The sequence below is a fragment of the Ostrea edulis genome, chromosome 7, assembly GCF_947568905.1.
Source record: "Ostrea edulis chromosome 7, xbOstEdul1.1, whole genome shotgun sequence".
NCBI lineage: Eukaryota > Metazoa > Mollusca > Bivalvia > Ostreida > Ostreidae > Ostrea > Ostrea edulis.
The window spans coordinates 49203277-49224209 of NC_079170.1; the positions used below are offsets into that span (position 1 = coordinate 49203277).

The 20933-nt window shown below is 37.2% G+C and overlaps 3 protein-coding genes across 3 annotated transcripts in view; 2 read left to right on the top strand and 1 right to left on the bottom strand.

The window, feature by feature from the left end:
- LOC125653380 (uncharacterized) overlaps nt 1-8648 on the top strand; it is a 41360-nt gene extending 32712 nt beyond the window's left edge. The window contains exon 3 of the mRNA XM_056144614.1: nt 8554-8648. The gene's annotated coding sequence lies outside the window, so the exon portion shown is untranslated. The remainder of the gene's footprint in view (nt 1-8553) is intronic.
- LOC125654605 (phytanoyl-CoA dioxygenase, peroxisomal-like) overlaps nt 1-20201 on the bottom strand; it is a 29658-nt gene extending 9457 nt beyond the window's left edge. The window contains exon 1 of the mRNA XM_056144615.1: nt 20133-20201. The gene's annotated coding sequence lies outside the window, so the exon portion shown is untranslated. The remainder of the gene's footprint in view (nt 1-20132) is intronic.
- On the top strand, nt 14167-19131 carry LOC130048213 (uncharacterized). Its single transcript, XM_056144613.1, has 4 exons — nt 14167-14437; nt 14746-14973; nt 17735-18364; nt 18667-19131. Exons 1-4 carry the CDS (start codon nt 14185-14187, stop codon nt 19098-19100), a joined length of 1545 nt encoding a protein of 514 aa, XP_056000588.1. The 5' UTR covers nt 14167-14184; the 3' UTR covers nt 19101-19131.
- Nucleotides 20202-20933: the final 732 nt, after the last annotated feature.

A 20933-nucleotide genomic window follows, 5' to 3' on the forward strand; every position in this document is an offset into this window, starting at 1 on the left:
TGTACAAAAGCGCACATTTTATTCAGCACATGTTTTACTACACTGTAACAATGTAGCTGCAATAATATTGCCCCCTCCTTTTTATTTATTTTCTATTCTGACGTTTTCGAATTAAAAAAAAAAGTCGGATAGGGCTACATTATTGCAGTTAATGTTTTACCAACGATTCAATTACTGTATGTCTTGAAAATAATTCCTCATTATTAATTGATATAACGTTGATATTAGTTGTTGCATATAAGGTTTGAAATTACATAGCCATATAAACGTATTAAATGCCATGTAGATCTAGTAATAATTCATCAAAATGCAAATGCGTCTTTATGGCCGGATATACCACGGAGGTTCAATTTTAGAGTATGCCTTGTTGAATTAAACACACGGTCTTTCTTACAACAGGAGATAGCGAGACAGACCGTGGTTTATACTGTCAATGTACAGGACTCTGCTCTACAGCCACCAACAATATACGCAGTCATTACAGACATCTCTACACAGGGTTTTGTGATTCCTGTAAGCGTCTGTGGACAGCAGGGCCCCCTATTCTCTTTTGGGAAGTGGACAGACATAGCCTTGTCTGAACGATGTTATTCAAACTTGCAATAGAATATGGTAGATTTAATTCCACACCAATGAATGAAAGATGTTGTATTGCTTGGAATACTGGTGTGATTGAGGATGGAATTCATTTGTTTTTCAATGTAAATCTTATTCTAAGCTAAGAAACACCTACCTTAGAAATATTTATAATATAACAAAGAAAACTATTTCTCTGGACAATGAAAGATATATGTTACAAATATATTTTAAATGATATACATAACGTCTTACTGTGAATATAATGATTACTGTGAAATTAGAGACAGTTTTGAATACAGAAGTCAATTAAAAATTGTGTAAACATATTTAATGATGTTCAATGGGCCTTTGCCTATTAATGTTGTGTTCGTGCCAATAAATATTTGCATTTGTATTTAAAGAGACAAACTCTAAATAAACTCCTAAAATAAACCATCGATTAATATACATGTAGGTAAGCGTTATTTATCATATTAAATTAAAAATAAATATATAACCAACTAGAACGCATTCTATATTACCCAACAATGTCAACAGTGCCGCGAAATAGAGCTAGCGCGATTTCGTGGATAATCACACGTAGACAGGCAATAAAAATCAGAGAGAGAGAGAGAGAGAGAGAGAGAGAGAGAGAGAGAGAGAGAGTGTGTGTGTGTGTGTGTGTGTGTGGATCTAACTAGATTGAAACAATATATACACACTACGATAATTATATACATATATATATGCTATCATCAAAGGCGATAAACTGACTGATTATAATGCCCTGTCAGAAAATGGGATACCCGCGTATAGTTAAACTGCTCAGAAACAAAAGTGAATAAAATTACTCCGCGTATACCTACAAGCACGGGACCTCGACTTAGTGTAGTGTTTTGTCAGGGGTCACATCGCTCACCTAAGTCACCATGGCACTGCTGTTGAGATTTTAAAAAAATTAAATCTTTATTCCCATGAACATTTTGACCCCATATTGTGGTTATAACCTAGTACCGAATGGTCACGATATAAGCGAACTTGAATCACATGTACATAGCATGAGGATTCCTCAATACCAAATGAATAACATACCTTGCAGTTCTAGAGATGTTCAAGGCCACCAGGTCAAAGATCATATAGTATGGATGAAAGGTCTTGCCATAAGAAATATATATACAAATCAAATACATATATATAAGCTCCACCTTAAATAGTTTAACCCTTTAACTACCAGAAGTTTTCGAGTTTTCCTTCAAAGCAGATACAAATATTTCAAATTGAAATTAAAGCATTTTCTAGTCACATTTTCGTAATATAACCTATGCATATTCTGAAAGGAAAAATCTTGAAGATTTTAATTATGCACTAAAATGTGGTGTAACGGTTGCCATGACAACAAAAACACCCCACAAATCCCCAAAAATGTGGGTTTTTTTCCACCAGTTTCGTCACCTAAAACACACAAATTGAATGTTTATCAGCCATCATTTAAATAAATTTTAGGAATAGTTGTATTCATATACATGTATTACATGCATTCATGAAATTAAGTGTCATTTATTGTAAATATAAGTATACATGTACATAAACATTGAAGTACAAGATGCGCATAAGTTATAGTAGACTACCTGTAATTATTGTAAAATGTTCCTTAAAACTTGAAGAAATTTTTTAATGAAAATTAAAACTTTCTCTACGCATATTTTTGGAATATAACTCATAAAAATTTCAAAATGAAAAAATAAGTTTCTAATTATGCAGTGTAACGAATTTTTACAGTTACCATGGCAACTAAATGAGTCCATGAATGACAAAAATATGGTGTTGGTTTTTTTCCGGTACATTTTTGTTGTTGATTTTTCATTCCTTCCTTCACATGAAAATACAAATTGACCAGTAAACTGCTACACTAAGTTTTGAATTATGTAGTATGATCTGATGTTATGGTTGCCATGGCAACACAATAACTCATAAATCGCTGAAATGAGTTTTTCATCCTTTTCTTCCCTTGAAATAGAAAAATTGTTCAATAAACTATCACAATATTTACGTCATGTACGTAATGATATCATGAAAACTAGCAGTACAAGTTCAAATATACATGCAATATTTATAAACCTACAATACATACAACCATATGCCTATAGAAATTAAATACCTTTACTCTCCAAATTCTAATATAATATTGTTCAGTATATCATAAATGCGTCAATAGCTTAGTTCGTTTATAATACAATAAGCCAAATACATGTACATTGCATCCGCGCTAGTCATGCTTACTAAGTCCGGGAGTACCGTACGTATGTACATTAGGCGTGGTTTGCGACGGTGAATATATTGGTAAAACAGTGTACCATATATTTACAGCGTTATATGATCTAAATTAATTGTTACTGAATTTTTTCTATTTATATTATAAAAATAATGCGTACACTGTCTCGCCTCGATCACGCATAGAAAACTACACCACCGGCACCGACGCTTTTTTCGCTGATGTGTCTCACATTCAAGCCGTTTTCTCATCGGACTGAAGAAGTTTCCGATCAGACACTGGGCAACGTCTAGTGAGAAATCACATTAGAGAGTAATGCCTGTGAGGTTTCACGGTACCTGGGGTGTTCAACCATAGAACATAAAACGTGTTTCCTGCAGGCACGTAGAATAGGGGGAGGGGGTGTTGCCATCCCCCAATTTTTCTCAACACCTTTTAATGTTAAAAGATATATTTGGTGACCCCTCCCATATTTTATAATAGTATTGAAATACAAAAATGTAAAGTCGAAGTTATGAATTGAACTTGTGTACATGTATTGAAAGGTGCGCAACCCCCTCCCCCTTTTTAAGAAGTCGAAGTTTGGGATTATTTATGAGTCGGCGCTAATACATGTCACATCCCTGAATTTAAAATTTATTTTCGGAATTTTTTAAAGGTTGCACGTTACTCCCGCATCCCCACCCCGAGTTTGGAGAATTTAAGTGCTGGTTGTCCTAAAGAAGTTTTTTATGTTTTTGGTTTATCTATTCATTTATCCATTTATTTATTTTTATTTGCTCGCCAAGAAATTTAGACAATGGTGTAGGGATTTTTTCCGGTTTCCCCTCCCCCTGTTGAAAAATTATGCTACATACATGTACGTGCCTGTCCTGTATAAAATACCTGCATGTCGTAATGCGGTTATCCTGCAGGTCTTTGTGTACTGAGTATGTACCGTACATAATAGAATCCCTTTTTACAAAGTAGTTTCCATATGAGTGAAAAATTCTCGAGAGGGACATTAAACAATATTCAATCAATAGAGTACATTTTCTTGCATGATTTTACATGTAGTGATAATTGATTACTAATATTTTAAGCGTACTTTTAAAAGCATCACTATTTAGTACTATATGTAGATCTTCGTCGGCACCGTACACAATCGTACTTTTCCTCTGACATAATTCAAAATGTTTGCAATATTTTGTATTTACATATATGCATATTTTATGCTGTAGAATCACGTGTGTGTGTGTGTGTGTGTGTGTGTGTGTTTTGTGGTGTTTTTTCAAATAACGGAAATTTTATCAAAATTGTTGCCATTGTCATCAAATATTTAAAAAAAATTACCGATGCATTGTCATCTGACCAGTACATATCATAGACATGATTATATGTCTCTGTATATTTGGATATCGGGTAATTGGTTAATTCCCATCAAAGATACGCATGTCGTTTGTCGGGGTCCAGTTGGGGTCAGGCTGTCCTGTACTCGATCTGCTTTCTGTTCCATACATATCTATAACTTTTGCTATTTCCCCAAAACTGATAAGAGGTAATATCAGCAGAAAGTAACAGTATACATGATATAAGAGGGGGCGGACAGGATGAGAGGATGGGGGATTTAGTGGGGAGGTTCTTATACTTCCTTTCTTATAACTCCTTCGTGTTTCCTTTTTCACATCTAATCTGCATCAACGGCTATACGTATTCGATGCCGTACCCATTGTGTTTTAACAGATAAAGGAAACAATTAACAAATACAGAATATGAAGAATACATTTGCAATATCGCGTTAGCCTGTTATATCTATATGTATCATAAACTGGCATGCAATACGCTTTAGTACCCAAATGAAATATGCAATTCATCACTATTCAGGGGAAGAGAGGGGGAGAGGGCCACCCCCTCATGTAAGGAGTCAAGTTCATGAGAAGGACCAACATCTTCAAGGAACTTTACATTTACGCTATGGAGTTGATGCGACTAGAAGTAGAAATCCTCGTCCGTAATGTCACTCAAATGACTGTCCAGTGTACACTGGCGACCGTGTTTCTATATATTCTGATTTATTGTCCTTATTATAGAAACTTCTTCATAACTGGAGTCATCTACACTAATGTCTGACGTGACCCAACGGACAACAAAACTGAGCCTGTATCGCTTTCAGCGCTATACTCCATGATTAATTATACGTTGTTTATGTTACAGTCATGACAACGTAACAAGAAATGGAAATATTTAGTCAAAACAACTCATCTGACTTACTTGTACTGAAGTTATTTTTCTTTAAATTCTAACAGATTATTATTGCAAATAAACGGAAAAATCATAATCTAAACGCCAACACTTTTAAATGAGTATACATGCTTACGCCTAACACACACTGACAACTTGCTCGTAATGATTAACTTATAAAATGTACATTTTAGTCCTTTCCATAGCCTACATCATATTTATTGGCTATTCATATAATGGAAATATACATATATACCTTTTTTTTAAATGCATGCATGCGAGACACTCAAATGTAAACAAAACTTTATTCTTCTAGATTATATAATGCATGTACGTGAAAAAGATAGAGAGAAAAAACCCCACAAATCCCATGCACTTTCGCCATTTTTCACACACATATACTTAGGCTGAATGCGGACATGTATGTGAGAAAGATAGAGAGAAAAAAACCACAAATCCCGTGCGCATTATACCACCTTCACACTCACGGATTTTTCTTACGAGTCCTTACGGATCTCCGACTCGTAGTCAATCACAAGCATTCGTAAATCACTCGTCGGTATCCATGTCTAAATCGTAACATTCCGTGTACCTTTATGGATTTGTGGAATACGTAAGAATCCGTAAGAAAAATCCGTGAATGTTAAGGTACTATTAACCATTGTTCACACACGTATACCTAGGCTGAAGGCGGACACGCTTACATAGGGAAATAAATGTACATTGTATTTAGGTTGTAAAACTAGTTCTAATTCATAAAACAAAAACAAAAACCCAATCACAGATTTACCGTTATAAATTTATTTAGTTTTTCCACGTAAATATAGTTATGCCTCAAATCCAAATCCGTTCATATTGACCATGAACAGCTCAAAAGTGATGTTCATTTCTATATTTATATTCATTTAATAAAACACCATTTGTTTACATTGCTTCTATTTTGTTGCATAAAAGGAACTCCTAGCCTCTGTCACAGTTGTTATTGTGGCGTATGTCAAGACATAGATATGGCGTCACATTTCGTCTCACCCTGCCTTTTATCAACATTGCAAGGTGCACTGTATTTTGGAGGTAGGAGACTGCAAGATTAGGATGATAATCCACGTAAGTTTACAATCTTGCGAGATCTTTGTAATAGTTGTTCTATTCCCCTCCCCCCCCCCCCCCCCCCCAATCATTACGCTCTCTCAATCGCGTGCTTTAAGCTAGTTCATAATCCATTCATAGTCAATGTGAACAGATTGTGTCGCTCAATCCAACGAATTGAACTGGTATATCTATTCGTGAGGCTTGTCGAGCGAATAAATCACCATTTCAACGACTTGGATAGAGCAAATATTGAATTGCTCAACCATAGATGTTCTGTTTATCTCATTCGCTCTTTCTATCACTTTGGTTTTGAGACGATTCTAATACAACAAAACAGCTGATTCTAATTCCAGAAGCGTCATTACCGATAGCCGTGCTTGTCTGTGTTCTTACGTGAAATAAAAAATACGATAAATATTATATCGGTATTAATATTGGTCTGTGACCAGTTGACAAGGGATGCTTACTCCTCTTGGGAACCTTATCCCATGCCAACTCTGATATATCCAGGGGTGCGTGTTTGCCCAACTTTCTATTTTGTATTCCTTATAGGAGTTGTGAGGTTGATCAGGCTTCAGAAGATGATGATCTGCCCCTTGGTAGAATTCTCAATAGAATCGTATCTACATGTAGGCGTTATAGATGAAATAACAACATAGTTTATAATTAAAGATCACTTCTCATTGACAACTGTTGTCAGGGAGGAGATTTCCTCAACACAATGCTGTGGGGTGTGATGCTTTAAGTAATTTGTCAGAACATGAAGATCCGTCACATTGGAAGAACTGTTAAGGTTTGAAGCTAAGTATTTTGCATCTTTGAGGTGTATTTCAATACGCAAGTTCCGAGTTACCCAAAAGTTATTTCCCTTTGCTGAACTCTTTCACATTTTATGACGTATGGTGGGTACACAATGTATACATTATATCGTAGACTGGCATTGTACACAACGATTACGTACGATTGATGTAATAAAAGCGTAACTTTTGTTTATATCAATCACTGGTATGCATATTCTGGCCATATCAAGCATAATTTGTTTGAATAAGATCATCAAATTGGCTATTGAATTATTATTCGTTTCCACTTCTACATGAGTGACGCTTTTATCAAAGAAAGATGGCAATTAACAATATTTGTTTGATGCAAATGGAACATATAGAATACAAATGGAAAATTATACAATACAAATGGAAAAGATCAAATATTGCAACGTTTGACATGCCATACTCTTAAATGAACATAACTGTCCTAAGCGAAGAAATATTTAATATAAAACACAGATAATTTCACTTTATTTGGATACCCACTTCCGCCCCTACCCGGGGTTGAACTCACGACTTGCGGAACCAAATCTCGTAGCACCATGTAACCAGCGCGCTAGATCGCTCGACCATCTAGACAAGTCATTAAACTTGCTTTCGATGACGATGGAATTATCGCCACGCTGCACACACACACACACACACACACACACACACACACACACACACACAGAGATATATATATATATATGAGCCGTCCCATGCAAAAAGGGCCCTTATGTATTTTGACGTCATAATGAGAAAAACGCTGGTAAAGATAACGTCATTATTTGCAAGCTGCGTCTGTTACTTATGTTTACAATGCTGTCAATATATTTACGTGATTGTGTTTATATATCATCTGGAACGATGTCAACATGTATCTGGATTTAACAAGAGGAACATGGACTTTTTAGAGGTGAGTTTTATATAAACAGACATAACAAATATTGTCTTGGTGACAATTAGGTCTTTAAGATATTTCGATGCACAGGGTTTGGGATCTGCGCAGGTTGACGGGTACCGCAGGTGTACTTCAATCTCCTAGCACCATGTAACCAGCGCACTAGATCGCTCGACCATCTAGGCAAGTCATTAAACTTGCTTTCGATGACGATGGAATTCTCGCCACGCTGTACATGTATATATATATGATAACCTAAGATAAGAGTGTCGCCTCTGAACCTTTGACTGGCAAATTTCAATCACTTGATGTCAAATGTATTGATAGGCATATATGTACCTGCACAGTAATGAATTTCTTTGTCAAAGAATAAGTGGCATGGTTGATTTTTATGACCATGTACATGTACATGCTTGCTAAATTCACTCTTCCACTCCTAATATAGATCCGCCACTACTTCAGTTGTGTTATGAGTAAAGCAGATTGCATTTTGACCAGTTAATCATGTTAATAGTAATTGACTTTACTCACAAGTAACTTATGTACAGGGAATATGTTTGTAAAATCCTTTTTATTAGACTGAAAAGTTGCTAACTGGTGGTTATTCAGATTTAATCATTATTTCATATCTGACAATTTTCCTATTAAATGTTGCATGGGATCATGGATATTATAGGCCACCACTAACAATATACCATTTATTTTAGAGTAACTCGAAACGTGGATGCATATTGCTATCAGTGTAAAACATTGGTCCATTTGGTGCTAGACACTGAGGATTTTGAAATCTTGCCAGGAAAAATCATCCGACTTACAGGAACTTGTGTTCAGTGTAACGCCCTATTAATTAAAAATCATGTTCTTAAGGAGTGGCACAGAGGTCTCTTTTGACAAGATTTTCTATTGGATCACGAAAATACAAGGGATGCTGTGTGTATAGATGAATGCATTCAGAACTCGACAGAAGACTTGCAGAATGTGTAGAGAAGCTTACATCGGTTTTTACCCTAGAAACATTCAAGTCAAGACAATGTGATACTTTGTAACTTCAGGTGATCATGTCAAGATTATGCTTTTAATTGAATAATTTATTTTCTGTATAATACCTGTACATAACATTAACCATATTTTACCTCAGTATTGAAAACAATTTGAATATTATAATGATGTGAGATTACAATAATTCATGACCTAATAAACATGTTTTGAAAATGTACTATAAGACTCTTTTTACGCCCCCCGAGATTGAAGATAGGGAGGGGGGTTGGGGGTGGGGGTGCATATTGTTTTTGTCCTGTAATTCTGTCATACTATGATACACTTTAATAACTTTTGAACAGTAAGTGCTAGAGTTTTGATATTTCACATGAGTATTCTTTGTGACAAGACATTTCCGTGGGTACCAATATTTTTGAAACTGTGACCTTGACCTTTGAGTTTGACCTACTTTAAAAAAAATTGACATTGGTTATAACTTCTAAATTGTAAATATTAGAGCTTTGATATTTCACATGAGTGAAATACTGTGTGTTGTGACTAGATCTTTCTATTGGTACCAAAATATTTGTCCTTGTGACATTGGCCATCTTTGGAATTGGCATCGGGGGCATTTGCTTTACAAACTGAAACACATCTTGTTTTTTTTGTTCTGTACAGAAGAAAGATTAAATATCACTTACTTGTTTTTTACTCATGTAGAGATGTCACCAGCTGTCGGTGAAATTTTGACTCATGATCGGCCCTACTAAACAAAAATTACTTCAGAATATGCTGGTAAAATGTCTTTAACCGCTGTCCGTAGATGTGCTTACTTTACTTTAACCTTATGGAAGGTGAAGATAACAAACAGTGATCAATCTCGTAACTCCTATAACCAATACAAAATAAACAGTTTGGCAAACACGGACCCCTGGACACACCAGTAGGATCAGGTGCCTAGAAGAAGTAAGCATCCCCTGTCGACCGGTCACACCCGCCGTGAGCCCTATGTCCTGATCAGGTAAACGGAGTTATTTCTGGAATATATTGTGTTTATTTTCCTTATTTTAGGAATTATTTTTGAATTACAGTTTACCGTTTTATTCCGATCCCCATGATTGGTGCTTTCGGTTGTATCATACCAACGATAGCCATAGTGCGGGTCCTTCGCTGCAAATATATTATCAGATAGCCCCATGACTATCACATTTAATCCCAGGCGCTTGGTGAAGGAACAGTCACAACCAATAGTTTAATGTGTCGCCGGGGACTAAGAATCGAACTCGGGCCTCTCTGTTGCAAAGCGAGCACCGTAACCACCAGACTCTATGTATAAGGTTATGGAACATGACAGGCTCTTTAAACCACCGCGATTTATGAATGATAATAATTTCGAATCGTGCCGTCAGTTTCGTAAAATTACTAAAAAGGTAATAAATGTCGTCAACAGTTCAGTCTTGTATCCCTGGCAGCATACAACATATTTCTAGTTCAAGTATACTCCCAGTATTTCCTACAAATATACTTCTACTATATTGCATCCAAACTTTTTGATTACTCACTTATAGACCATCTGATACATAATCCACCTACGTGTTCTTGTTCTTCGTATTCTTTCAACGAAGTTGGACGTGTCATTACTGGTGATGTTGATATACATGTAGTCGAAAATGAGTACCTGAAATCACTTATTTTGAAAGGTCTTAAATTCAGAAAGCGCCTGGTTTTTCAATTTGCGACATAATTTTTATCCCTATTATGAGTTATGTGGAAGATTATGCCAGACGATGGGCTAAGTATGAAAAAGAAGAATTAACTTGATACCTTGTCAGAATGGATAAAAAGTATAAGAGGAGTATTAAAATCATGTATTGGACAATTAAAACAAAAGAGCGTACCATCTATCATTCTGTGTTTAGTAAAAGAAGTGATAAATGAGGAATATATTTTCGTTCCAGCTGACAAAGCTTGTAACAACATTGTCTTTGGTCATTATAACGACTGTATTTTAAACGAACTTGGCATTAATTTCACCTTTGGTATTGATAATTGTACTTATACTCCAACAGCCTTTTCAAAAATGAAAATTGGACGAATGAATATGCATGTGAGTTCCCGTACCTATACTGGATCCTGAAACTTAAAAAAAAACCCCTTATAAACAAGGATACATTGCTGAATCCAGTAAATGGTCTACTAAGCCCATATCTTCGCCCCTCACTTTGTGAAGAATTGTGCCACAACATGTGCCAGAAGTGGTGTAAATCAAATGTGTATACTAAAAGATCCTTAAGACTTTTTAGTCAACATCAAAACGTATTACTTTGCAACACTTTACACGACCATTTCTCGTGATAAATACTAGATTTTTTGACACCAGAGACAGTTGCTTCTTCAACAAAAATTGAAAAAGGAAATATTAGTATCTAGTGATCAGCATTCAAGAAATACGTTGTTAAAGGGAAAGGCAACACTAACCACATAGTTTCTTTTATGAATAAAGTATCACTTACTGATATCGTAACTGACAGTCTTTAACTATAAAAATTCTAGCTTAACAATTAAATCAATATTAATCTATCATGTATTTTAAATTACCCGCCGCTAAGAGAGTGGCTATTGGAGTTTAATTTATGACGTCACACTGTCTATTCCGGTTTATTTCAACAGCAGCAATGTAAACATGACAAGTCACGAACAGTTAAGTTTCGAGCCGTATAGATTTGAGCCCATTCTTTCGCATGAAGAAATTGAGAAAAGACGCTTAGTCGAGTCGCAGATCAGGCAGACGGTACACGTTCTTCATACAAATGTCTCGAACCTCAACTTGTCATTACGCAAATGGTGGATCCACAGTTTACGTAGTCTTTTCCTTTCAAATGACTTGGTTGAGTCGGGAATTTCGAAAAATCACCTTTTTTCACATTTCCCCTTCTCATTAGTGTAATTAACTGCTTGCCAGGAAGGCCTCAACCTATTTATTCGTTAAGATTTACAACATGCACATCTTCGATGATCTCGCAGGTGTTTGGGTTCAACACCCCACCCCCGAATAAGCTACAATGTACATGAGTTGATAAGTTGATTTAATTAATTTTTTGTTGAAAATATTTCTAATGCATGTCAACAACGTCTTGCATACCCATAAAGTCCAAAATAATTCAAAATAAGCCCTTTTAAAAAAAATACCCTAGGCCACTGGTTATTATGCAAGGTGAAGATAACGAACAGTGATCAATCTCATAACTCCTACAAGCAATACAAAATAGATAGTTGGGCAAACACGGACCCCTGGACACACCAGAGGTGAGATCAGGTGTCTAGGAGGAGTAAGTATCCCCTGTTGACCGGTCACACCCGCCGTGAGCCCCATATCCTGATCAGGTAAACGGAGTTATCCGCAGTCAAATCAGTGTGACAAGAACGGCTTAATAATCGGTATGAAACACGTCAGACAGCATTTGACCCAATGCGAGGTTGTATTGACAAACTAGATCGTTATAACGACCATAGAATTTGCGAAATGCTGACTTCAATCGAGACTGTTGAAATCCCTGTACCATCAACTTGTTTGTCAGTAGCTTACCTCGATTTAAAAAACTGACTATACCCAGAACAAGCATATCGAATCAGTTGAGATATATAAACACCATATGCAGGTGATAATGGAATATTGCTACATAAATGTGGGAAGTTGACGATGGAGAAGCTGAAATCATCCCGTTTGTCATACAGTTGATTTGTCAGTTTGCCGTTAATGTCTACTTTCAATAAAATATCTAAGTATGAAGCAGAAGTGGACGACTCTGTGGTGTCCTTTATTTCGAGCTCACAGGGATATATCAAATCGACATATGAATGAAAGCTATCATTCTTAATAGACAAAACGTCATCGATATATCTAAAAGTCGAATTGAAGGTCACAGCGAGAGATTTTTTCTTCTCACGTAGTAGTTTTTGAATAAATTCTGCTTCATATGAATATAAAAACAGGTCAGCTAACAAAGGAGCACAATTCGTGCCCATAAGTTTAATATACATGTAATAACCAGTAAGGGTATTTTAAAGGACTTATTTTCGACTTTATGGAAGGGGGCTGAACCCAAGCACCTGTGGGTGATCTTAGAATCTCATCAAAACCGGAACAGACGGTGTGACGTCAAAATTATTGATTTTTATGGTCTTGAATACAAAAGAGTTACACATCATGGCAGCCTCTACATATCGTGGGAATTTCAATTTTTGACGTTTTCAAATTAGTACTGAAGCATATCTAGGCCATATATCAACAGAATTGTATGACAAATCTTTATCATGTGATTAATCCTATCATATATCATGTAAAAATCTTTTGGATTGCCTTTCCCTTTAAACACCACTCTGATTCTATCCATAAGTACTCTGAAGTTGATATTAAAAAGATGCTGGAGTTTCTCATTGACAGTATGTTCGTAGTTTTTGGTGCTGAGTTCTTCCGACAGTCTGTTGTAATTCCCATGGGCACGAGTTGTGCCCCCTTAATTCAGTGCAGTTAAATATATGAATATGTAATTATTGATATGCAATGAATTTAGATCTATCTTCTAGATTTAGCTTCGCGTATCAGAGATTACCAGATCCCGAACTTTCTTACACATTTCTTCGTCGGTGGCATCCAGTGAGCGTCCAGACCTGGCCTCATCTTCTAAAGACGTTCTACCGCGTTTCAATTTCCCTACCCAGAATTCAACCTGAGCATAAGATGGTGCATATGACCCATATACATCGGCTAAATCGTTGTGTATTTCCCTGCCTGTTTTACTTTTTAAATACAAGTACCGAATTATAGCAAGGTACTCAACTTTAGATGAAAAGCATGCCATTGCACCACTAGCCATGTTTGACATTCAATATATTATTAAAGAATGACTCGATACGCGTGCAATTTTGTATCCAGGTATAAACCATGTATTGAAACAATCGGAAATGGGATAAAATGGTTACTTATTGACTCACCCTCGTATCAATATCTGTTAATTTAAGGTTGCCTTTGATATTAAAATCTATTTCACCATCAAATAAAACACTAGTTACATATGTAATTCATGATTATAACATATAGTGAATTAGATCCGATTGGGCCAAATTTTGAATTATGTGAAATGCATGCAATTCCATAGACTTTTTCGTATGAGTTCTTACGAATAAAAATGTGTATTCTTGTGATAGATTAAGATAGAACAAGTGCAGGCTGCAACAGTTTTGATAAGAGAAGATAAGGAATGTTGACAATACTGCAATGGTCCACATTTAAGGTACGGAATATATAAGATAAGAACATTCTTAAAAGCTTAAGAATTCCACTGGCAGGTAGTGCAGACATGGAGAAATTCATTGCTCTACGATGTTTGGCTTTCTTTATGATATTTTCTCTTATTGATAGAGCGCGTGGACTATCAATAAAAACTACAGAGCCTTGTCAAGGAGCAAACAACATGACTGTGAGTATGGAATTACAGCTGAACCTGGTCAAATTAATGGAATTTTCCCCAAAGTTAAGAACAATTTCAGAGACCTTATACAAAGAACATCTGACTTTGGCTCTATCGCTGGTGAAGTTAATAGGGTTAACCGGTAAGATCTTTTTTGATATTTAAAAATAAAGTCGAAACACCCTACTATTCCATTATGATTATTGAAAGTCTTTCGTTTTGTTCTCACCATGACCTTTCATGATGCAGACAAGTCCTCAGTTTCATGTATGATAGATATAAAACATGTAAAAGCTTTACTGATATAATAACGATTGCAGGAAGTCGAAATTATGTATGGACTTTTTGCAATGATCCGCCAAATGATCATTTAAACCAGAATTAAACTTTTTATCAACCAGTAGTCAACACAGCACGATATTAAACTACGTACACTATATATGCTTTTAGCAACAAAGGTGGAGGAAATATGTCGGCTACAGCCTTCTTTGATATTCCCACATCCGGACGAATGTCAGTTATACTACAACTGCTCCGTGACATACACCGATATTCCAATCCACTCAGAACAACATTTACAGGAATGTCGATATCCAGATGTCTTCTCCACACAGACACTTCAGTGTGAGAACTTCACCGCGGTTTGCTGTGGAGCGAGAAAAGTACTGAAGGATAAGTGTAAGTTTATCTATTACATGTTCACTACATTACAATAGCATAACGCATGTAACAGGAAGGGGTGTTGGAATGCAACGTTTGAACCGGACCCCTCGAGTCTCTAGTTAGGTGCTCTACCAACTGAGCTATCCGCTCACCGGCAATCGAACACATCTGACTGCTACGTTCCCCCTCCTTAAATTGGCTTCGCCACCGAAAACACAAAACTCAGATATTTTTGCCCCTGGCAGGACTTTCACCAGGACTGGTCAACAGCACCAAATGTAACAAGAATGAGGAAAATGCAACGGACCAGACCGGGATTCAAACCCGTGTCCCCTGAATCTCCAGCCAGGTGTTCTACCAACTGAGTTATCTGGCCACCGGCGATCGAATCCGTCTGACTGCTACACACATACACGAATCAATGGCCTAGGAGTTTACTAGAACTGTATGTTTAGTATCTTCGTTTTAATCATAATATACTACTCAAAATTTGATAAGGATCACTAGGTTATATGTGTGTAATGTATCACTAACATAACAAAAGACATAAATTTGATTCAGAAACGTGTTTACTCAGGTTATGAATAAAAATTCATGAATGGCATGAACTTTTATCAATACAGAATGCTTGAAATCTGATAACAACACCAAAAGGCATTTCATTACAAAAAGTTAACAGCAAACCAGAGAAAGAATTACACAGTTTTGGGGGATAGTCCATCATTACACTTAGTCGATGAAGTGTCAATACCGGGTATGGCCTCCCCTTGCATCAATGACAGCTTGACAACGTCGAGCCATGCTGTCAATAAGCACCCGGATGTTTCCAATGGGAAGGTTGTTCCACTCTTCCACGAGGGCGTTTCCGAGCTCTGCCAAAGTCGTGGGTTGTGCTCTACGGCGTGAAAGGGCAACCTGCAGCATGTTCCATACATGCTCAATCGGGTTCAAGTCCAGTGAGCGCACTGGCCAGTCCATACGGACAATTGTCTCCTGCTGAAGGTACTGCTCCACCACCCTGGCGCGATGAGGACAAGCGTTATCATCCATCAGAATGAACTCAGGGCCAACAACACCAGCGTAGGGTCTGACGTAAACATCGAGGATCTCATCCCGGTACCGCACCCCCGTCATTGTTCCTCTCTCCAGGACATAAAGATCTGTTCTTCCATCCCTGCTGATTCCACCCGAGACCATGATGGAACCACCACCATAACAGTCATGTTCACTGATGTTGGCATCATGGAAACGATCACGTTGTCGTCGCCAAACTCGGTGCCTCCTGTCTGTAAAGTCCAAACAATACCTGGACTCATCGGGGAACAGAACTTGAACCCAATCGTTCTGTGTCCAAGTGACATGATCTTCAGCCCAGTCCAATCGCTCCCGCCGGTGTCGAACAGTCAGAGGGACTTGAACACATGCCCCTTCTCGAGTTAATACCTGCATTGTGAAGCCGATTCCGTATTGTCTGAGTGGACACATTCACCCCCGAGGCGTTCAGGAGCTCGTTACGTAGGCTGGTTGCTGTCCAGAAGGGAAGGCGTCGAGCCTGAAGAGCCACAAAATGGTATTGGCGTTGGGTTGTCGACCTCTGACGACCACCTCCATGTCGGTGTGCTGCTGTACCAAAAGTTTGCTGTCGGTTCCAGGCCCTGTTTACAACACTCTGGCTGGCGTTTAGTGCATTTGCAACGTCACGTTGTGAATAGCCAGCGTCAAGCATTCCAATACATCTGCCCAGTTGTTCTGTCGTCAGGCGACGCCTTACACGTTGAGGGGCATTGTCTTGATAAACGTAGTGTAAACACTCAAGTGAGTTTGAAATTTTAGAAAGAATCAGACACCAACGCTAAGCGAAAATCGTGCAATGGTAGCAAAAGCATAAACTGTGATGAGAAACGCATTTCCCATGGCATGAAATTTGTTGAAGACGTTTTTGATTTCACTTGGACACAATATTGCCAGTTATGCAGTTATTAATGTTTTAAACAGAAAAATATCTATGATCCTTATCAAATTTTGAGTAGTATATATTCTATATAAAAATCTGCGTCTATAACGAACACGGATATAACGAGTTTACGGATATAACGAAGTAAATTCCTATTCCCTTTGAATTAAAAATGAACGTAAAAATCACCTTTTATAACGAATTTATTGTTTTCATTTTAAACTCTTCGTGATTTTTAACAATCGTTTTCCATGGACATAAAGGATTCACACTTATTACAAAATCTATGTTTGTATTTTTTCAAAAATGGTTGTTAACGCAAAACAATACTTACACATACGTTTAGGAAATATATTGTCGGTATTGTTTACTATTCTCGTTAATTAAATTTGAAGTTTGATTGCATTTATTTTATCGTACACTCCTTTATTTGTGTAAAGCAACAAGTAAATGTCAATTGCAATAGACTGTACATGTATGTATTGCGCAAAATGTTGTTGACATTTCTCTCTCGACATGTTCTTGCATGACTTAATAATCCATCAAGATAAATTATCATATATAAATCAACGTGTATACATGTATTTCTTGTATAGAAATATTTCTTCTCGAAAATATAGAGGCTTCATTTCTTTTAAAGACAATACAAACGCAAGTATATCGATTGCTGCTTTCTTATGTTATATTGTAGCATCATGTATAGGTTCTGACTATAACAGTAATTTCAAAATTCAATTTAGATCAAATTAACTATGTTGTGATTTATTACAATAATAAATATTCTATAGACAATACGTTAAACTTCAATTTGTTTTTACGCAGGTGATTATAGACGGCAGCTAAACATTTCATCTACATGCAAATGGCAGTATCCTAGTTGTAGTGGGAAAACTGACGGGTATCACCGAGGAAGCCAAGGTTCAAAATCGTACATCAATTGCTTTAACGAACGCTTGATGAACATAGGGATGTGTGAAGATGACACCTTTTGGGATACATACAAGACCCTCTACAACGGCAAATGTACTAACCTTTTCGAAATTCCTCAGAAAGATGGCGGATACCTTTCAAGTTGCGAAGGAAAAGCAGACGGGAATTATCGCTTTAATTACGACGCTTCAATCACGGCGGAAGGGGTCATGGGGCAAGGAAATTATTTTGGAATCGGAAGAAAATGCGATGCTTATTATCGTTGCCAAAGGGGTGTGGCCACTGCTATCAAATGTCCCCGCGGAGCTGTGTTTGAATCGCAAAGTAGAACTTGCAAAGCTGGAAATCATTCTATTGAATTCGGATGTCAGTTATACTGTAATCCTAACTTCAGATTGCTTAACATATTTCCATATAATTTGGCAGAATGTCCGTATCCGGAACAATTCTCAGAGGTCACACAAAGATGTGAAAATTTCACAAAGGTCACATGTGGTTCCCGTCCGCAGGTCAAGGACTATTGTGAGTACTACTGGCGTACAGTTCATTAATAATCATTTATAACGGTTTGGAATTCGCAAAAACATAATTAATGGAATTTAATGTGCAAAATACATGTATGCATTTATGACTCTAAACTAAAGACTCTTTATTTTTTGCACATATAAAAATAAAACTCTAAATTTTAAAAAAATCAAAAGCATTTGTACTATCATTTTTAGGGATGAAATTTTATAACGAGTTTTCATAACTTTAATTTAATATATAACTCCAACATTCCAAGCAGACGTCCACTTAAAAGATAATATTACATGTACTTCAAGGCCAATACTGGGTGCAGTTGTACTTCCACCGATTTGATATGGGACACTGCGAGGGAAATCACTTCAGCTGTGCAGGATTACCTGACGGACTCAACGAACATCCCGTCAAGCGAGGTCCAAATTACGTCCGATGTCTACAAGAAAGATTGATCGAGGATGGAAGGTGTCCAATGGACACAGAATGGGGTACAATTACTTTCCCATATAACGGTAAATGTACACATATGTTTGCTATCCCAGAGTCCCATCACGGTATCGGTTTACTCCCTGACTGCTCTGGAAAATCCGACGGCAACTACCAATATCCTCACAGACCGTGTGATGCATACTACAGATGTGACGGAGGGAATGCAACTGCGGTTAAATGTCCGTCACATACAAATTTCGATGTATGCAGTAGAAGATGTCGAGCCGATGTCACTTGCTCTGGATAATAAAATCAAAGAAACACATATATGTAATATGTGGAACTGAATGGATTTTATTTTCTTATCAGAATATATATTGTCTAGCTCTTTGATACATTACAACAGCTTTCAGTCAGAGGTGATAGTGAATTGCTTTATGTGAACTGCTGTCGATACCCACATGTAACTGGTCCAAAGGGGATCCGGGTTAGAATAGGTCCTCAGTACTCTTGTACAAAGTAAGGAAATAATTCACATTTATTGCATACAAGGCTTCTATGCAGCCTCCTCAATACTAGCGTATTCCTTCTGATGATCGAAGAAGACTGCAATCACAGTGATTTTCTAGCTCGTTGAGACTTAATAGCCCATCTTATTTTTGTTACAAACATGGATTCATTTGCTTCTCTTTAGAACCGAAAAAATCAAGGAACTTTGTGTGAAATCCAAATTTAAGTCATTCAAGAACTCCTTGGATTTGAGAATTATCCCATGAAGGTATGAAATAGATGTCATGAACCAGAACAGCATGTTATCTTCATTTGATTTAGCTATATAGTTCAATTGGAATCCTGGCTAGAATAGGTCTCCAGTACTCCTTGCTTGTCGAAAGAGACGACTAAAATGGGGTGGTCCTTCAAAAGAGACCGAAAAAAAACAACCCGAGGCTCCGTGTCACAGCAGGTGTGGCACGAAAAACATCCCTCCCTGGCAAATCCCTGCTCAAAGACCGTAAACGCCGAACATAGGCCTAAATGCAGCCCTTCACCGGCAATTGTGACGTCTCCATATGAATGAAAAATTCTCGAGTGGGACGTTAAACAAATATACAACCAACCAACCGAATAGTTCAGGATTGAGTGACTGAGACGTTGTAAAATCGCCCATCAGCGTAAGATAATCCTAGCGTGCTTGTGATAAAGCCGTCTGTGGTCGGGACAACTATGGACTTAAACAAACGCCTATGCTTAGCTATGCATTTAAAGCAATGACACCGAAAGTCATAATTACGACATCGCCGCTATCCACGCTTATTGAGCCCGGGAGTACCTACACTACCTCAACTAGTCTGGATCATCCCGACGTTTGTGTTTACGCCTGACTCTCCACAAACGTTGTATACACAAACTTCGGGATGATCCAGACTACATGCATACCTCAAACTGCATTGATGTACATGTACATGTAGTACGATCGGCACTGAAAGCCACAGTTACAGGTCTGTGCATCCACAGGTGGAGTTTCAATATCATACGTGATCGAATCCAACGATGTACGGAACAATTTTAACATCTAAGCATAGAGTATGAATTATTTGCTTCATAAATGCGGAAGATTCGTCTATATTCTTCTTTTTTACAAGTAGTGTTCCGATAATTCTGAAAAGGAAAGGGGTTATAATGAAAAGCTCAATAACCACTTAAAGAATTCGGCATGCATAGTCATCAATTTTCACGAAACTCGCCTGAATGAGACATCTATATACAACATATTCATGAAAACAGTTCGTAGCTGAAAGGTGAAGATAACGAACAGTGATCAATCTCATAACCTATCCTTCAAATGTACAGTAGAATTACAAGTCAAATGGATCTAGACCACGTGCAACATTTTAAGGGTATATACGTACCCCTGAACTAACACTGCCCTCAAACCCATGAGCGATACACCGATTGCATGTGAGTGAAATATTCTCGAGCGGGACGTCATACAATATTCAATCATTAATCCAATTGCAAGACTTTGAGATCTTAATTTTTAATACTTTAATATACACTTGTATTTGAATCCATCAAACAATCCCTCGAATTGACGTTTCGTCAATCGCTTTAGATTACAAAGATCATCTCATGACTATCC

What these genes read in the sequence shown, in the direction of transcription:
- LOC130048213 (XM_056144613.1), top strand. Translation starts at nt 14,185, where the DNA reads ATGGAGAAATTCATTGCTCTACGATGTTTGGCTTTCTTTATGATATTT. An exon ending in GAAGTTAATAGGGTTAACCG is followed by an intron (nt 14,438 to 14,745) that starts GTAAGATCTTTT and finishes ATATGCTTTTAG; the next exon opens with CAACAAAGGTGGAGGAAATA. An exon ending in TCCGCAGGTCAAGGACTATT is followed by an intron (nt 18,365 to 18,666) that starts GTGAGTACTACT and finishes ATGTACTTCAAG; the next exon opens with GCCAATACTGGGTGCAGTTG.